Genomic DNA, 20524 nt, shown 5'->3' with positions numbered 1-20524 from the left:
TATTTTGTTTTCTCGTTTTAGTGTAGTGTATTTTATTTTTTCACCTTAGTGTGGTGTTTATTTGTTTCAGGTTGAAGAATTAAGTTTGATCTAGTGTAAATTCAATCAATGACTTTGGTTTCAATAATGCTACGGATCTGGTGATATGGATATTCCGGACACTTCAATATAGTCAAATATGTAGACTTATGCAATTTGTTGTTTAATGTTATTAACATGGATATTTCTAGTTTATTCGGAGATTTATGCTTCTTGATTTTACGGATTTTAAATTTATATTGTATTGATGTACTCTATCAATATTTTTTTGTTTACATAAATTAATAATTTACATTAAATTTTTCAATTTTTTTTTTTAATCAGGTTTCAGAATTATCTTTAACCTCTGCATTACAAGACAAAATGTACGTTCTCATTGCTTTGCACTAAACTTTTAATCAAGTAATTGCCTTGTATAATTCTCATTAACTCATTTCAAATTTGTAACCGTACTAACACAAGGTATATGTTACTCATAATTTTAATATTGTCTTGTGAACTTTTAATCCTTAATACTACTCATTCTGTATCGTAATGTATGTTACTTTGACGCTTTTACGCATATTAAGAAATACAATTAATGTTGTATGAAAAAAAATTATGAGTCAGTTTATAAAATTGTGAATATTTTGAAAAGAGTTCAAAGAGTCATGCATAGCAATATTAGCAATGTGGTGTCTCCGAGGTCTCTAGATGTAGTATTTAAAAGGATTGGTTTTGCCATTCAAAAAGGGTTAGCGGCGCAGCTTGTTGCCCGTTTGCCTTCCATTCAAGTGTAATTATCCTACGTGTATATATATATATATATATTAATTGTATGAGAAAGATAAATTGAAAAATTAAAAGAAGATAAAGTAATAAATAATTATGGATATAATAATAAAGGGTTTTGTTAACATGTGCCCTAAAGGGCACATGTTAAGATACACCAAAATAGAAATTCAACATTTAATGATATAAGAAATTTAATGCTTTAAAAGTCAAAATGCACAAATTAACATTTAATAATTTTTATTTTTACTTCCTTAACATGTGCCTTAAGGGTACAAGTTAACATTCTCCAATAAGAAAAATAACATTCAATACTTCATTGATATCGTAAAACGACTTATAATTTGATATAAATTTTTTCTTCAGAGTGATGTATAATTTGGTATAGAGAGTATAATCCATTCTCTATTATTGTGTCACCGGCAACACCTTGATTGACCATTTTTCTAAACACAAATTGCTAACATGAACAGTTACTTACTTTAATTAATTTCAATTTTCTACACAAACTTGTCTCTATAAAACCCAACCACTCTTCCAAACTCCAACAAAACCCAAAATCCAACCAAACAATCTCAAAGAACAACATCATCAAAATAAATGGGACTTCTTCAATGTCCTTTATGTTGCTACTCACAAAACCAACAACAGCATGAAAAAACAGAACCTCACTCCCATGATCATATTCATTCAGAATCATCAACTTCTTCATCAATTTCTTCACAACCAAGTCTTCCTTCTGTTCCTTCTCTTTCCTCACAACAATCTCAAACCACACATCACAAACTTCTTACAACAATCAACGGTCATTCTTCTCCCATCTTCTCCCTCACTCTTCATAGCAAATTTCTCTATAGTGGCTCTTCCAATAGTGAAATAAGAAGATTTGATAAAGACCCTTTTGCCCTTCAATCCTCAAATAACACAAACAACTTGGTTTCAATTAGTCATGGATCAAAATCAACCATTAAGTCAATGATTGTTGTTAATGATATGTTATTTAGTGCTCATCAAGATCATAAAATCCGAGTTTGGAAAATCGAAACAACAACGAAAATAACAGCAACTAGTGATAGTACTAATCATGATCAGAGACTATTCAAATGTATAGCAACACTTCCAACATTCAATGATAGATTTTCGAAGCTTTTTTCATCGAAAAATTATGTCGAAGTTCGAAGACATAAGAAATGTACATGGGTGAATCATGTTGATGCTGTTTCTTCTCTTGCTATTTCAAAAGATGGTTTTTTTCTGTACTCTGCTTCGTGGGATAGAACATTCAAGATTTGGAGAGTTTCTGATTTTAAGTGTTTAGAGTCAGTGAAAAATGCACATGAAGATGCAATCAATGCAATTGTTGTTTCATCTGATGGAATTGTTTATACTGGCTCAGCTGATAAAAAGATCAAAATTTGGAAGAAAAAAAATCATGAAGGTGAAAAAAAGCACTTTTTGATAGGAACATTGGAGAAGCATAAATCATCTGTGAATGCTTTAGCACTTAATAAAAATGGGTCAATTTTGTATTCTGGTGCTTGTGATAGATCAATTTTAGTTTGGGAGAAAATCGACAACAATGTTGAAAATTGTTCTGAACTGGGTCAAGGTCCGATGAATCTGGTTGGCGCCCTACGAGGGCATACTAAGGCTATATTGTGTTTGGTTGCGATGGATAATTTGGTTTGTAGTGGATCAGCTGATAATAGTATTAGGATATGGAAAAGAGGAATTGATGAAAAAAGTTATAGTTGTTTGGCTGTTTTGCAAGGTCATAGAAAACCAGTTAAGTGTTTGGCAATGATAGATGATTCTAAAAGAGGTAAGAATGGTGGGGATGATGACGATGATGATTGTAGTTCTTATCTTGTATATAGTGGTAGTCTTGATTGTGACATTAAAGTTTGGCAAATATGTGTTCCTTTGATTTGATTCTATTCATTACTTTTAGTTTGTCATGTAGAATGAGATGTTTCCCTTATTTTGTTATGGAAGATCATCTTTGTCCTTTTTTTTTGGTTTTTATATGCTTTGGTTCTAAATTGGAGTTGGAATAACATATACTTTATATATTGCGAGAAAATGTGGTTGATGAAGTGAATTGTTGTTTGGGGCGAAGATGACTCAACCCAAACGTAAGACTCGTCTTGATTCTATCTCATTTAACTTAAAAAATATCGATTTTGTTTGAATATATAGATAGGTAGAGTCTAAGTAATTAGATCGACCAAAATTTGTAAGTAGGTTAAGATTGAGTATAATCTAAAGAGTGAGTCAAACCTATCTATATATTCAAACAAACTCGTCTCTAACTCAAATTCATTCTCCGGTTAAAATCTAAAGAGTGGATCAAAAAAATTTAGGTTGAATTAGGAACATGTATTACACATCTTAATCCAATGATCAATGTAGCTTTCAAAGTTTTAAAAAATTGTACAACTGCAACTTCAGTTCCAATTGTTAACCATAGTTTATAGATAGATATTTTGAAGTTTGTTTTCATGCTTTTTAAGTAACTATGTATCAATTTTTTAATTTCCCAAGATACAATAGTATCTAAAGTGTATGAAGATTAGGTGGGAGTGGATTCTCTCCGGTTAAATTATCACTTGGAGAGTGTACGGTGTTAATCTATATCTTTAATCATATTTGACTAATTGAATGTAGCATTAGACATATGGCTAGGATTGTACTGCAGAAGCTTTACATTGCAGACAATCTGTTCCCAGATTAGGTACAATTGTCATTCATGATTGCATGTAGTTTCATCGAATTTTGATTGAAATGTTCTGAATTCAAAATCATAACTTTTATGCAAACCGTCTAATTTTAGTCAGAAGATTTTAATCCGATGATTACAGCTTGACTGTATATGGATTAATAACTACACTCAATCTATTTGCCTATAACCTCCCTTCTTCTTTTTTTTACCAAGAAAAGAGACAAAATTATATGAGTAAACATTGGTCCTTTCTTGTGTGTATGAGACTTCAAATTGCAAGTTGGGACAAAGGACACATTATCTAGAAACTTAAAGGCAAACTTTTCTTTCAAATTCTTGTGGTGTGAAATTTACAGGGAAATTCAATAGAAAATTATGGCTTAATAAGCAAGTAAACCAACGTGTAAAATATTTTCTTGGACCACAATAATGGATCTAAATATTTTTCTTCTTTCATGCCTATTAGGAGGAAGTATTTACTTGTAAAAAAAATTTTAATCCAGCTTAATTGATTTCAATATCTGAGTGGTTGCTCATATTAGAGGAGCATTATGATATAACCAACATAAAAACAAATTGGAGAGAAATAAAATGCATGATAATCTTACAATTGAGAGTTAACTCTAATTTAACCATACAAAATCAGTTTGTAAGGTAAGAATTATCCTCACTTATAAACACATATTCATGTCATCTCGCAACTAATGTAGGACTTCTTAACACAATTCCTCTCGCCCAACACTATTGGACTTGGGACGCAAATATAAATGGTGGACGGACCGATCAGAAATCTAATAGCAGACGGATGAGGTGGAGAGACTCTGATACCATCTTAGAATTAAAAGTTGAGACTAGCTCAACTCTATAAAATTGACTTGTAAAGTGAAAATTGACCTTATTTATAAATACATAATCTCGCAACTAATATGAGACTTTAAAATAGGTAATCGGTATATTAAAGGAACCGGGAATGTGAAAGGATGTGCCCCAATCAAGAAGATAATAATTTTTGGGGTGATCATGAGCAATGAACTGGGCTTTCAATTAAACGCGTTGCGAGAGGTATCGTGTGTAGTTGGGGTAAGAATAGTAATATGGAGGCCAAATCATACTATTCATATATATAATCCTGATAAGGCAAATGGTACTTCTTGACTTTCATTGATCATAGCAAGGCCTTATATAGCCAATGTACAAGATACAAGTTAGTTACAACAAACTTAACAAACTTAACAAACTCAAACTAAGCTAACTTGCGCCTTAAGCTTCAGCTGCAGCACGCGCGTGCCTTGACAGCAGGCCTGGCTCATAGGCTTGGCAAGCTTGCTCATGAGCATTGCATCTAACTAGCTTACATATGATCAATACACACCTAACATTGCCTCTCCTAAACTGAACCATGTCAAGGCTTCAGTTTATGTCTTCAAGCTTACACAATCCAAGCATATCTCTGAACTTGCAAAAACTCTCAAGGGATAAGGCCTTAGTCATAATATCTGCAGTTTGCTCAAAGGATGAGCAATGTAGCAGCTGTACCTTTCCATCTTTGGTCAAATCTCTGAGAAAATGAAACCTAACATCAATATGTTTACTCCTTCCATGCATCACTGGATTCTTTGACAGTTTGATTGTGGAGCTGTTGTCACAATACAATGTAATACAATCCTTTTTCCTGCTGCTGATGTGATCAAGTATTCTATTCAACCAAATGGCTTGACAAGCACAGTTGGCTGCTGCTATGAATTCAGCTTCAGTTGTTGACAGGGTCACAATTGGCTGCTTTTTGGAACACCAGGACACAACTTTTGAACCAATCATGAACACATACCCTGATGTACTCTTTCTATCATCAAGGTCTCCAGCATAATCTGAATCTGACCATCCAACCAGCTCATCATCCTTTCCCTTTTCAAACCACAAACCATAGCTCACAGTCCCTTTCACATACCTAAGTATTCTTTTCACTGCTGCAACATGAAGTTCTGTAGGCCTCTCCATAAATCTAGCTACTAAACAAACTGAAAATGCTAAATCAGGTCTAGTGGCAAGCAGATACATCAGACAACCCACCATTTGTTTATAGCTGGTTGAGTCACAAGCTATTCCATCTTCATCTTTCTTCAATTTGTTTCCAGGCACAATAGGGTTGCATACACTATTGCAGCTTTCCATATTGAACCTTTTTAGAACCTCACAAGCATACTTCTGCTGAAACATGAAGATCCCTTCTTTTGTTTGTTTTACTTCAATCCCAAGGAAGTATCTCATCTTGCCCAAGTCAGTCATAGCAAAGTTTCTTTCCATTGATGTTTTGAATTTATCAAATAGGTTTTGATCATTGCCTGTAAAGATGAGATCATCTACATACAAGCTCACAATAATGATTCTCCCATCTGATTCTTTCTTTACAAACAATGTGTGTTCATGAGTACACTTGACAAAACCTTCTCTGCAGAAGTAGGCTTCAATCTTGCTATACCAAGCTCTTGGAGCCTGCTTCAGACCATAGAGAGACTTCTTCAGTCTATACACCATCTCCTTTTCTTTCTTCTGATAGCCTAATGGTTGCTCCACATATACAGTTTCATCTAATTCACCATGTAAAAAGGCACTTTTCACATCAAGCTGAAACACATACCAGTGGTTTGTTGCAGCTATAGCTAGTATTGTTCTTATGGTGTCCCATCTGGCCACAGGTGCAAATACCTCATTGTAATCAATGCCATGCTGCTGAGAATACCCTTTTGCAACTAATCTAGCTTTATGTTTCTCAATCTTTCCTTCCTCATTGTACTTAGTCTTATAAACCCATTTAACACCAATTTTCTTTGCTCCAGCAGGTAAATGTGTTAGTTCCCAGGTGTCATTGCTTTCAATTGCTGCTATTTCTGTGTCCATAGCCTTTTTCCATACATCATGTTTAGCTGCATCATTGTATGTCATTGGATCTTCACTAGGGCTGAAAAAGGCTTGACTGTCACTACTTTCTCCTGCTTCATAATCTCCAACCTCATAGTCATTCAAATAACTAGGTTTCCTTGAAACTCTTTTGCCTAGTTCATTTACCTCATTGTTTCCCTCCTCTTCTGAATCAGATACAGTTAGATCCATTTCTTCACTGAGGGGATTGCTGGCATTACTAGCATCATCAGGTGCATGAACTTGTGCATCATTTGAATGATCATGATGACTACTTGTTGAACAAGTTTCTACATCAATTTCACAGTCAATCACTTGCTGACTTGAATTTGATTTCTCAGTTACCTTGTTCTCCCAATTCCACTGCTTTTTCTCATCAAATCTAACATCTTTGCTAACAAGAATTCTTTTCTTTACAGGATCAAACAGCTTGTATGCTTTTGATTCTTCACTTATACCTAAGTGAACACATATTATGCTTTTGTCATCTAGCTTTTTCCTCAGATTATCTGGTATATGCACATAGGCAATGCAGCCAAAAATTTTGAAGTGGCTTACAGATGGCTTGATCCCACTCCAAGCTTCTTCAGGTGTGACATCTTTCACTGCAAAAGTAGGGGATCTATTAAGCAGATATACAGACCAATTCACTGCTTCAGGCCAAAAAGTTTTTGGTACACTTCTTTCACTAAGCATACACCTAACCATATTCATAATGGTTCTATTTTTCCTTTCTGATACTCCATTTTGATGAGGAGTATAAGCAGCTGTGAGTTGCCTCTTAATTCCATGAAGATCACAGAATTCACTGAACTCATTTGAGGTATATTCACCACCTCTGTCTGTTCTTAAGCACTGAATGGACTCTTTTGCCTCATTTTCAACCATCACTTTGAATTTCTTGAACATTGCTAGAGCTTCTGACTTTTCATTCATGAAGTAGATCCATGTTCTTCTGCTTAGATCATCTGTGAAAGTCATGAAATACCTCTTTCTTCCATTTGACTCAGGGTTAATAGGACCACATATATCTGAGTGAACAAGTTCAAGCTTGGTACTAGCTCTCCATGAACTTTTCTTTGGCACATTTTGTCTCTGCTGTTTACCCTTCATACAATTGGAACACTCCTCTTTTGGCTGTTTCAATTTTGGCAAACCAATCACCATTTCCTTATGAGCCAGCACATTCATACCCTTGAAACTGAGATGGCCATACCTCTGATGCCATAAGTTGGCATTGTCATTGCCATCACTTGAAGCATTCATGCAGTGAGGGACTATAACTGGTGCTTTGATAACAAACATTCTATTCATTGTCATGTGTGTGGCCATGATCAACCCTTTTTCCTCATGAAAAACTTTGCAAGTATCATTCTTAAAGATAACAGTTAGGTTCTTTTGCTGTAATTGGCCTATGCTTAACAAATTATTCTTCAGGCCAGGCAAATAGTAAACATTTGTAAGTACTTGAGTAAAACCTTCAATATGCAATTTTAGGTTACCTTTTCCTTCAACTGCCATCTTTGAATCATCACCAAGCTTAACTGAATCTTTGAAAGTGCCATCATATTCAAAGAGCCAGTTCTTATTTCCCACCATATGATTGCTGCAGCCAGAATCCAAGAACCACAGCTCATTCTTTGCATCAGAAATGATTGAATCTTGAGATTCATTAGACTTTGTTCCTTGAGCCATTAGCAAGATTTCTCCCCTATCATCAAACTCAGCATACTCAGCATAGTTTGCATTGTCTTCCTCCCAACTAGGACATTCTGACTGAAAATGACCTAACTTGTGACACTTATAACATTCAACCAGTTCTTTGTTGAATTTTGCTCCTCTTCCTCCTCTACCACGGCCTCTACCACGACCCCTTGCATTAGAGTTATCTCCTCTACCTCCTGAGCCTCTTCCACCATTAGAAACCTTCAGAATTTGCTCTTGTTCATCTTTCTGATGTTTCATTCTTTGTTCTTGAACCAGCAGACTGCTTTGCAGCTGATCCACAGTCATTGTGGTGGTATCATTAGACTCTTCAATTGAGCACACCACATAGTTGAACCTTGAGGTTAAAGATCTCAAGATCTTTTCAACTATTGTGCTCTGAGTGATGGTGTCACCATGGCTTGTCATCTTGTTGGCAATACTCAGTGTTCTTGAAAAGTATTCATCAATAGACTCACCAATTCGCATGTTCAGCATCTCAAATTCTTTCCTCAGAGCTTGCAGCTGAGCTCTCTTGACCTTGGTGGATCCACAATACTTCTGGCGCATTGAATCCCATATCTCTTTTGCAATACCGCGAGTGAGGATTGTTTCAAGAATGGATCTTTCTATTGCTTGAAACAAGAAATTCTTTGCTTTCAAATCTTTCAACTTGCTCTCTCTTGCAGCTTCAATTTGATCTTGAGTTGCTCCTGCAGGAGCCTCAATTACTCCATCCTCGATGAGACTCCAATACTCTTTGGATCTCAAGAGATTCTCCATTAACATCGACCAGTGATCATAGTGACCATCAAACTTGGGAATTGATGGTTGCAGGTAGTTGCTTGAATCCGCCATGGAATCTTCAAGCAAGAACGCGATGAAAAACTTTGTAACTAACTACGGTTATTGCAAAGGCTGGATCTTTAGAAGGTAAACTGATACCAATTGATAAGGCAAATGGTACTTCTTGACTTTCATTGATCATAGCAAGGCCTTATATAGCCAATGTACAAGATACAAGTTAGTTACAACAAACTTAACAAACTTAACAAACTTAACAAACTCAAACTAAGCTAACTTGCGCCTTAAGCTTCAGCTGCAGCACGCGCGTGCCTTGACAGCAGGCCTGGCTCATAGGCTTGGCAAGCTTGCTCATGAGCATTGCATCTAACTAGCTTACATATGATCAATACACACCTAACAAATCCAACATTTTTCATATGAGAGTGAGCTTCAACCTAGTTCATAATAGATCGATCGATGTATCAATATTGAGTAAGAAACAGTCTTGGTTGGTTATTGTTAAAAAAAAATGTTTTTAAAAACAAAAAGGGAAAAATGGAATTTCTTTTTATTGAAGTACAAATAGTTTAAACAAACGGATCACAAGTCAAAAAATCTATCAATAAATATATAACATTTCTCTAATTTTTTTTCTTTCAAAAACTGCCTTTTCTCGAAAATCCCCCTCCTTCTCTTATCTTCAAACTCGCAAACAAAATATTAAGACGCGTGAGTATATTCACCAAAATACTAAAAAATACTACTAATTTCTCTAGTATATAATATAAGAAAAATATTTACTTTTTAGATTTATAAAATAATTGATTTATTTGGTCTAGAAAATAAATTAAATACATCAATTAATCTATGAATTTAAAAAATAATTTTCTTTTATATATTAAGGATTAGAGTGAGTAGAATTTAAAAGGTAGAGATTAAAGGGATAATTTTCTCCATCAGCCGACCTATCGTGATTTTATTTTATTTTGTTGAGCACTTGAGCTGGGTTGGGCCAGGCAAAAGAAGCAAAACCAATGTTGACAAGCACTTATTTTGTCTTGTTGAAAACATATTGAAAAAGAAATGTGGAATGTATTGCACAAGTCAAACTAAAGTGCATTGACTTTGGAGCTTTACATTACATTTTTTTCCTTGCGTAAATTCCTCCATGATAAATGTTATTCAAACACAATTTTTTGACAAAAATACAATAAAACTACACATTTTACTTTTTTTAATATTTGTCGCACATCTCAATATCCGTACTGTGACTGAATAAAATATGATATCGTATTTTTGTCCAACCTTTTTGTGTCTATATAGCACATCTCATTCCTCCATAATGTGTCAGTGTCATACTACACATAAGTCAATAACCCAATGGGTCTACATGGAATTGTGTGAAGTATGTCCATACAATCTTGAATGTTCACATTTCACTTCAAAGTGACTAAGAGAATTGATTGGAATATTTCTATAATTTGCTCAAAGAAATAATCTAGGAAAACAAAGAAGGAATATTTCTATAATAACTTAGTATAAACTACTCCCTCCGTCTTAAATTGAGTGACACATTTGACTGTTTCACGCAAGCCGATACATAACTTTGACGATTAATATTTTTAATTATATTATAGTAAAAATTATAAAAATTTGATATTTTGAAAATACTGATCGAGACGAATCCAACAACAGCTTATATGCTAATATTTATTTTTATTTGTTAGTAGAAAAATATGGTCAAAACAATATGTGTGAATAGTGCAATATAGTCAACTGTGTCACTCAATTTGGGACGGATGTAGTATCCATTATAAGTTGTACTCTATTTTATACCAAAATGACCTAAATATATAGAGATTGAGGTGGGAGAATAAGTCGCAAAACAAACTAAGTGGATAGAAGTAAATAGAAATGAAAAAATGGTAAAGGTTAATCTGTGTTAAAGTGGGTATTTATTTAAGAAGTTCTATATGAGTAGTTTGGAGGAAAAAATGAGATAGAAGGTTATTATAAACAAAAATTTACTTTACGTGCTTCCTAAAAATCTTCCCGCGTCTCCTGAAATTATCAAAGTAACCTCTTATGCTATGGAAATTTGCTGTTATTTTGATTTATTTTCTAGGCCTTGATGTTAGATTATAGTGGTAGTCTTGATTGTGACATTAAAGTTTGGCAAATATGTGTTCCTTTGATTTGATTCTATTCATTACTTTTAGTTTGTTATGTAGAATGAGATGTTTCCTTTATTTTGTTATGGAAGATCATCTTTGTCCTTTCTTTTTATTGGTTTTGATATGTTTTGGTTCTAAATTGGAGTTGCAATAACATATACTCTATACATTGCGAGAAAAATGAGAGAAAATCAACCCTTGAATTAAGAAAAAATGAGAGAAAACGTGAGAGAAAATTGAAGATGATACAAATACAAAATTATGTCAGAGTTCGCAAATATATATACCAAATATGTGGCTGATGCTCCCCGCACAAAGTACAAGAACAAGAGTACACCCGCCCCACACTCACTTCCATCCGCCTCGCACGTGGACCGGTACCTAAAATCACGTAATTCACCATTTTTCAGCATTTCATTTGCCCCACGTGTGAAACAGAATCTAAACTTTCCTATGACAAAGAAACTTGAGATTTTATACTTTTAAGTAAAGTTGGATCGTTAACCTTGTATCAATTTCCTATTTTTCTGAGATAGAATAACACCTATAGTATAAGTGTTTAGCCACGATTCTTCATTTTAGTTTTGATGAAGAAAATAGACAACTATTTGACGAGTAAACATTGAATATGGATTCTCTGCAGTCAAAAAGTGACTACAGGTGAATCATAGCCATTAGATCTGATCAACATATTTTGGTATATATTATAATATTAAATCGGGATCATTTGATTTCAATCAAATGGTAGATAATGAATTGACTGCATGAATACACCACTCCCTAACTGCATGGAATCCAGGTTCGTAAACATTGGTCTACAAAATTTTCTTTCAAACTCTTGTGGTGTGAAATTTACAGGGGAAATTCAATAAAAAACCATGACTTAAAAAGTAAGTAAAACAACGTGTAAAATATTTTTCTTGGACCACAAATAATGGATCTAAACATTTTCTTCTTTCATGCCTAACGTGAGGAAAAAGACTTATATGAGTTTCATACTTGTAATGGGGGATAGGGGTTAAAAGATATGTAGAAAGTTATTTTAAACTCAATCTTCTTATATTCTCCTCAATCTTCTTTCAAACTAAAAAATTAAAACCTCAAACTATTAAAAAAAAAACTTAAATTTAACCTATTTTTTTTTTCTTTCACCACCAGTTTAATCTGGTTCGAGGGTCAGTTCTAACATCAAGTGGTTCCAGTCTCCTCCCAATCATATTTGCTGGAGATCGAACCGTGATCCTCTGTATCAAGTTCAGCATCAATCACAATTGAAACGACCGACAATTGGTAACCTAAAATAGCTTTCAACACAAAAAAATACACCATTTCAATAAACGGGCCAATATACATGAGGCCCATGTTGAAAAAAAAATCTAACAGGAACAAAAAATGTACCTTTCCCTTGCCACGTTGTTTTCTGTTTCACATTCTCTGGCTTCCCGGTCGGTCTTCACCAACCTATTTTGGTGAAAAACCAAAAGCTACTACTTTGCTACAGTACTTGTAATAATCTTAGGCTCGGCCTTAAAAGTAATAATCTTCCCTTTCCGAGGTTCTTTACTCAATTAAGACACCGACAATCCCAATACCACAGACAATTCCATGGGGATCCCACACATACTCGCATCACACCAAAGACCCTATAATCTCATGGGGAAGCAAAGCATCAGCAAGACAATTCCCAGGGCCGGCCCAACACTATACGAGGCCTAAAGCAAATTTCAAATTGAGGCCTTTTATATATTAATAAAAAAATATTATTATAATATTTATTTAAATTTTATTTTTCGAGCTTTTTGAGATGCAAAATCATTTATTAAACTATTATAATCAATTTGAGTTAACATTTCTTTTTCAATGGATAATAACGCCAATCCATTTAATCTTTGTTGAGACATTGTTGATCTTAGATAAGATTTTATTAATTTTATTTTTGAAAAACTTCTTTCTGCTGAAGCAACAGTTACAGGAATCGTTAACATTATTCTATAAGCGACAAATGCATTACAGGAATTCCCATTATTTTCTTGATAAATCTTTTCGTTTGTTCCACGAAATGCTAAGTTATTTTTTCCAAGAGTTTTAACAACCGCAATGATTCTAAATAATAAATTTCTCCAGTGTTCTCTTTCTCTATCAATTCTTTCTTGAACATGCTTGTCAATTGTTTTATTTTTTAATAATCTCATTTCTAAATCAATCCATGAACTCATATTAATAATATGTTCATTACTCATCTCATGACTCTTCAACTTAGCACTAATATTTCTCCAATCATTACTACCTTCATGAGCTAATTTACTTGTACTAGGAAGAGTTTTAAACAATTTACAACAAAAGCAAAACACTTTATCTAAACTTTGAGAATAAACTAACCATTTTCTTTCACGCTTTTCTCCATTAGACAGTTGTTGAATGTAAAGTGATGAACAAAAGCGTCTTGCATATGCATCTTTAGGAAAATCTATATCGGTAACTTTTACAGGACCATTTTCTACTAATAAATCTCTCAATTTTGTGTCAATAGTTATCCATTGACTTGGGTCATATATATTTTTTTGAGATGATTCTTCTAATAGTTCTTCTCTATCTACATGGGTGTCAGAATCAATAGAATCTTGCCTATTAATCGGTACTGTAGTTTCATTTTCACAAGCTATTCCTTCCCTATTTTCATTAGCATCTATATTGTTAACTTGTTCGTCAACTATCTCTTCTCGGTTTTCATTAGCGGCTATATTGTTAACTTGTTCGTCAGCTATCTCATCTCGGTTTTCATTACGATCTATATTGTTAACTTGTTCGTCAACTATATCTTCTCGGTTTACATTTTCAGCTTGGTTTACACTATTAACTTGTCCAGTCACCGAACAATCACCGATATTTTCATTTTTACTTTTTTTAACAAATTTTAATAAAGCCCCCTTTTGTGATTCAATCAAAGCTTCAACTTTTCTCTTTTTTAGGAGTTTTGAATAGCCCGATTCATATTTTCGAGTTGACATTTATAGATTTTAAAATAAGTAAACAATTAACAACTCAATCAAAGATTAAACAAACAGGCTAAAGCAAATAACTTGTTTACCTACAACTACAATAGACTAAACAAATATATTAAAGAAAATAAAAGAGATTAAAAGAAAGAAGGAACCTGTTTGTAGAAATTTTTGTTGCCGACAGAATCACAGAAAACACAGAAACAACAATAAATTTGCAGAAATTGAAGAAGTGCAGAACCAGAATTGCAGAATTGAAGCCTTGAAGTATCACACCAGAACTAGAATTGCAGAATTGAAGCCTTGAAGTATCACAACAGAATTAGAATTGCAGAATTGAAGTATCACAACAGAACTAGAATTGCAGAATTGCAGAAATTGAAAAGCCTTTAAGAACTGAGTTTGTATAAATTTGCAGAATTGTTGGAAGAGAGTTGAAGAACCTTGGTGAAAGTTGGAAGACATCTCCTTCTTTTAAAGTGAAAGTTTGATGGGAAAATTAAATGATATGAGATTTTTTTGGAGAAATTGATGCAATAGAGACGTTAGTGAGTAATTGTGGAAGAAGAAGAGTTTCTAGAGCCAAGAAAAGCGGCCAAAATTTGAAACGATGGAAGTCACGCGTGCGTTAGGTTTCTCTCCTTCCTTTTCACACGCGTGCAACTTATTACTCCTATTTTGGAGGCTTTTTTTTTTTTTTTGAGGCCTTGTTAAAATAAAAAATATATATGGGGCCTAAAGCCCTAGCATTGGCAGCTTGGCCCAATGGCCGGCCCTGACAATTCCTATTTTTCCTTTCTTGAGCAAATCATCAACCATTCTCTTCCATTGCAACTCAGCATCTTCCCCACCATCTCCATCTTCCAAAGACCCTATAATCTCATGGGGAAGCAAAGCATCGGCTGCGATATTTTTTTTTTTTTTTCAATGGAAGAAAATACAAATAGTACTTTACCCACAAGCCGGGTTGAAGTATAAGCGGTACTCACCCCAAAAGGCAAAAACATAAAGAAAGCATGCATATGCGGCTAAACAAGTCAAAATACAATACGAACAAAAATTGTAGCTACAAGTTGTAAATATGTGTTGCCACAGTTGGAAAAGCTTTATGGTTGAAAAGCGTAGCATATCACTCCTTAAAGTTGGTTGACACTGGATACTGGTGTCATGTCACTCAAAGTCAAATTTAGTTTTTTTGTAAAATCATCGTATTAAAAATGAAACTTTTTGTGTGTGTTTGAAATAGGTTCTCAACAATGGTTTGTCGACCAATGAGGAATGCAAGAAGGGTTCCAATGAAGGCAGTAATAGTTGGGCTAAATTATGCTATGGAACCTGAAAGTTGTGTTGATGGCGCTATCAATGATGATTTTATATTCATTGATCAGATATTATAATATTAGGAGAAGAGACATCTCCAAAATGGTAGATAAAGGAATAAGAACGTGATATACAAGTCACTCCTACAGACATAATCAAAGCAATCTCTAAGATGATTTTCAAAGCAAAAAAGGGAGATATTCCGGTGCATTTTTTTTCCTGGAGATGAGCAGAAAAGTACAATAATAATTATGTACACATGCAGTATTAAGTGACTAACAAATAACAATGATATAATAAGAGGTAGCTAGGTTTTCTTATTCATAGTTATTTGATGAGTTGACATATATAAATGTATTATTTTTAATATTTTTGGAGACAATTATTCGACAGTCAGCCAAAAGTGTATCAGATGAGTGTTTATTTATATATTTTATCTGATTGGTGCAGATCCAGAGGGATTATTGAAGGGTTATCCAAACAAATAGGGACCGGTACAAGACACCATATTAAAATTCTCAACGGGATTAAACCTAGGTTCAACTAGTTAGACTCATTAAGTATATGATATTCCAACTACCATACATCTTCGGCATTGTATGACATTTGGAATATCATATACTTTGTCTGATTCTAACGAGTCTAATAGTTGAATCATAGTTCAACCTTTTTGAGGGTTTTTATAACGTGTCTTGTATTGGTCATATTTGTTCGGATAGTTTTTCAACTATCTGTCCAGATTTGCAGCAATCAGTAAAATATAGAATAAACACTTGTCTGGTACACTTTGGGCTAATTGTCGAATGATTGCATGTGTAACATATATACATCAAAAATATTAGAAATAATGTATTTATGTATACAACAACTCATCGAATAACAATTAATAAAGATCTATCTCTTATTATATTGTTGTTAGTCACTTGATACTCTATGTGTGCAGAATTATTATTATACCCTATCTGTCATCTCCAGCAAATACACCAGAACATCTCTCTTTTTTGCTTTGGAAATCATCTTAACGATCGCTCTGATTATGTCCATAAGATTGACTTATATATCAGGTCCCTATTCCCTATCTACCATAAATGTGATGTCTTTCTCCTAACTTTATAATGTTTGATCAATGTACTTCTGAATTTAAAAGTATCATTGATAGCACCATCAATATAATTGTTCAGGTTCCATAGCATAATTTAGCTCAACTATTATTGCCTTCGTTGCAACAAATTTCTTTGCAACTCTCAGATCTAGATCTCTCTCTCACCGTGCTTCCTCCTCTCTCTCTCTCTCTAACACACATAAGCTCGACGGCATGGTCATCAGTAGTTGCAGTACGACGGACCGATAAGAGCAACGTCGTGAAGGTGAAGTTCTAAGGTAAAATCGTCGTTGGTTGCAGCTGATCGGAAAGAAAAACGGTGGTGGTGGTGGACGAGTCAGTGATTTGGTGGTGATGAGAACTGGAATTGGTGAACGACTTGATTGGGTGATGGCGTGGTGGCGAGGATGAACGGAGTGAAGGCGGCGGATGACGGACGAGTGGTGTTGCAATGAAGAGAGAGAAAGTGAAGCAAGAAGAAAGGATTTTGTTTTTTTGAACAAGAAGAAAGGACTTTTGTTATTACTAAATTACCCTTAATTTTATTGTTGGAATGGCAAAAATGCCCCTGCTTGTTGTATTTTTGTTGGATATAGAATGTCTAGATAACATTTATGTAAAAGAGTAATGTTATATCAACGTCAAAAAGATAAACAAAAATACAACATGGTATTCTATTTACTCATAGCACGGTTATCGAAACATATAAATAATATTTAAAAAAAGATAAAAATGTATTTTTATTGTATTTTTGTTAAAAAGATGTGTTTAAATAATACTTTTCTATATTTATTATATATATGAGCAGTAGATGCTCGAAATATCAAATAGCTAGCCAAGAGTTTGCAGTTCAAATATAATCTAAATGAGCAATCTTGTTGATATAGTTAGACCTGCAGCTGAAGAGGGTAATATAGACCTCCTCTACAGTGTACTTAAAAATAACCCATCAATTTTAGCGGACATAGATTCAGAACAATTAGTTGAAACTCCTTTGCATATCGCGGCATCTAAGGGGCATATCCCTTTTGTCATTGAGATTATGAATTGGAAACCTTCATTTGCTTTGAAACTAAATCCAGAAGGATTGAGCCCTATCCCCCTTGCGATACAAAACAAGAGGATGATGTTGTGGTTTGTTGACATGAATAAGGAACTTGTTAGAGTCAAAGGGAAGGGAGGGTTGACTCCTCTTCATCTTGCTAGTCAAATTGGAGATGTTGATATTTTAGCTGTGCTCATCCGTGCTTGTCCGGATTCCCTTCAAGACGTGACTGTGTGGGGTGAGACTGCTCTGCATATAGCTGCCAAAAATAACAACTATGATGCTCTTCATCTCCTTGTTTCCTTCCTTAGGAATTATGCTGGCAAAAATGCTGAGAGCTTAGAAAAAAAAATATTAAATTGGAAGGATGAGGATGACAACACCATTTTACACATTTCAGTACAAAATAACCATCCAAAGGTAATTTAGTATTCCCTTAATTTGTACTATATTATTTCAATCTCTTATAATTGATATATATATATATATATATATATATCATGTTTGTTACTTCTTTTTTTGTCGAACAGTATAATGGTTAGAATTTCATTTGTTAAGATGAAATAGTGGGAGTATGAGGATTCGAGTCTGGATTTCTACTTTTTACATACCAATTGAGTTATCTTCGATGGACTGTTACTTGTTATTTTAAGTTGTTAATAAAAAAAATTAAATTGTTATTTTAGTCCCTTAACTTATTTTTTTGTTTTATTTTGATTCCTTAACTAATTTTTGCTCCATTTTGGTCCCTTAAGTATAGTTATGTTGGTCATATCATATATATTCATCCTTTCCGTTATCTTTCTGTTAGTTTTATGAAAAACGTTAACTGACTGTTAGTTCTTAACTTTCTTCATCTCCTTCAATATGTTCTCATGAAGCTTGGGCTTCGACCCTCTTTTATACCAAAAAAAAAAAAAAAGAAATGTTCTAAATACCAACGGTAGCTACTAGCAGTATTTTTAGTTGCTAATATTAAGAATGATCTCTAACAAATGTATTGTTCTTTAATTACTTGATGGCGTACAGAAAACGATTTTGTTGTTGATACGTTCTCCAGTAATATATCTGAACGCAAAGAACTTGAAGGACAAAACAACATTAGACATGGCAATAAGTGAAGAAATAAAAAAATTATTGTCTCGTTCTGGAGTAAAACCTGGCTCAGAAGTCATCAATTCTCGAACACAAGCAGAAAGGATTAGTTCACCGATCACCATTATAGGTTTTTGCTCCAGGTACTTAAATCGTTTTAGAAGTACTGTATCGGATGAGCAACATAACATTTTATTGATAATTTTCACTCTTATTGTAACGGCTACCTATCAAACAGTACTGAGTCCCCCTGGTGGATTACATCAATCTGATGCTGCTAGTGACAACAATGCAAACATCATTTCCTCCAATTCTACTATCTCTTCTACACTACCAAGTGCTGGGAAATCGGTCATGTCAAAAAGTGTGTTCTTTTGGTTTTCATATTTGAATATGATTTCCTTTTCGATATCAATGATAATAATACTTGTTATGGCCCCAAGAGGGATGATGGTATCTTCACCATTGCTCATGCTTCCAATGAGTTGTTTTGCCATTAGTTATCTATATTCTATGTGGATGATATCCCCTACACATTCCAATACCGTAGTCGTTTTGACATATCTGTTTGTCATGCTTGTTGTCATCATTATTTCACAGTATTATAGACTTAAATTGATGCTCAATAGGAGGAAGGTTATTGTCACGAGATAAATATGATGGCACGGTCACTCTTGACGTACATCTGCAACTCAAACCAATGTCAGGCAGGTTCACAAACAACAATATACCTCAACGTGGATTGGATTTGCAATTTTCTCCTTCTCATTGTTTTCCTTAGCAAATTATAAGTCATTGTATTCAAATAATTTAATCATATCTTGTATTTTTATAGAATGTAAGTGCATAATTGTTGTTTGGATGAAAATTGATTACTCAGCAGCATGATGTGTGAGTGTGATGGTCTTTTGCAAAGATTGATTCTATAACTCCGATCCTTCAAAAGAAAGACTAATTTTCAGCATTAATTGTTTAAATTTCTTTTATACTATGGCTATATGTTCTTCATTTAATTTGGTTTATAATGGAACATTTATCTGGTTTACAATGGCTGTAGATGATCAGGATCGAACCTAGAACCTCATGCATATTAACCCAAACTCACCACTAGACCAAACTTAGTGGCTTATATATTCTTCATAGTAGATTAACTTCATGAAAATATTTCTTTCAAATGCTTTTTATTAGTCTTGGTCATTTTTTTTTGGTGTAAATCAAATTCCTCGAGCCTTGTTGCATGGGACCTATATTACAAAGTAATTTCAGAAATCAGAATGCTTTGTTACTGATTTGTTATAATGTCAGAGATTAGTATCTTCCATAAATTTTTCAACCAAAAGGAATAAGAAAAATGAATTCCGAAAACGAGAAAAAATCATTACAGGAAATAGACTATGTAAGATCTATTATATATTCTTGGCACCTAACACAAGAAACAGATTGTAACAACGCAAAATTTCATTCCGTTCTGGTTTTCCTAATCTTTCTTATATTCACTTTCTACCAAACATTGCCTTTAAATGTTCAAACTTGTTTTCCAAAATTGAGAAGGATTTAACAATTACTTGTATAACAAGCTAGCTAACTAACTCAATGTTAGTTACTAACTGTTTTGTCTCACTGAGTTGGTTTAGATTTGTAACCACTTACAATTAGATTAGTTTTATCACTATGAAATGTATAAATATGTGATCCATCACATTGTGCATGTTTGATTTGTGAATAAAAATTTCTCTATTTATACACCTTATAAGCTATAATACATTATGTATTTAAGCTGAATAAAGGAAAGGTTATGGCAACATGGAAACTTATAACATATTCATCAATAACTCAATTTTTTTGTTT

The 20524-nt window shown here is 33.7% G+C and overlaps 3 protein-coding genes across 4 annotated transcripts; 2 read left to right on the top strand and 1 right to left on the bottom strand.

Moving 5' to 3' along the window:
* The first annotated feature begins 1252 nt into the window (after window positions 1-1252).
* On the top strand, window positions 1253-2835 carry LOC123906805 (protein JINGUBANG). Its single transcript, XM_045956801.1, has one exon. The coding sequence runs from the start codon at window positions 1411-1413 to the stop codon at window positions 2740-2742; it is 1332 nt and encodes a 443-aa protein (XP_045812757.1). The 5' UTR covers window positions 1253-1410; the 3' UTR covers window positions 2743-2835.
* A 10052-nt stretch (window positions 2836-12887) lies between these two features.
* On the bottom strand, window positions 12888-14123 carry LOC123904377 (zinc finger MYM-type protein 5-like). Its single transcript, XM_045954051.1, has one exon. The coding sequence runs from the start codon at window positions 14121-14123 to the stop codon at window positions 12888-12890; it is 1236 nt and encodes a 411-aa protein (XP_045810007.1).
* A 3188-nt stretch (window positions 14124-17311) lies between these two features.
* On the top strand, window positions 17312-19538 carry LOC123906804 (ankyrin repeat-containing protein BDA1-like). Of its 2 annotated transcripts, XM_045956800.1 has the most exons (3): window positions 17315-18001; window positions 18611-18819; window positions 18915-19086. In XM_045956800.1, exons 1-3 carry the CDS (start codon window positions 17402-17404, stop codon window positions 18946-18948), a joined length of 843 nt encoding a protein of 280 aa, XP_045812756.1. In that variant the 5' UTR covers window positions 17315-17401; the 3' UTR covers window positions 18949-19086. The 2 variants fall into 2 exon arrangements, with proteins under 2 accessions (XP_045812755.1, XP_045812756.1); XM_045956799.1 differs by having other exon boundaries at window positions 17312-18001; window positions 18611-19538.
* The last annotated feature ends 986 nt before the right edge of the window (window positions 19539-20524 follow it).

The sequence above is a fragment of the Trifolium pratense genome, linkage group LG2 (assembly GCF_020283565.1).
Source record: "Trifolium pratense cultivar HEN17-A07 linkage group LG2, ARS_RC_1.1, whole genome shotgun sequence".
NCBI classification, from domain to species: domain Eukaryota; kingdom Viridiplantae; phylum Streptophyta; class Magnoliopsida; order Fabales; family Fabaceae; genus Trifolium; species Trifolium pratense.
This window is presented reverse-complemented; position numbering and strand designations above follow the sequence as displayed.

Coding starts and splice junctions, on each gene's coding strand:
- LOC123906805 (XM_045956801.1), top strand. CDS start 1,411: ATGGGACTTCTTCAATGTCCTTTATGTTGCTACTCACAAAACCAACAA.
- LOC123904377 (XM_045954051.1), bottom strand. CDS start 14,123: ATGTCAACTCGAAAATATGAATCGGGCTATTCAAAACTCCTAAAAAAG.
- LOC123906804 (XM_045956799.1), top strand. CDS start 17,402: ATGAGCAATCTTGTTGATATAGTTAGACCTGCAGCTGAAGAGGGTAAT. Junction 18,002..18,610: donor TACAAAATAACCATCCAAAG/GTAATTTAGTAT, acceptor GATGGCGTACAG/AAAACGATTTTGTTGTTGAT.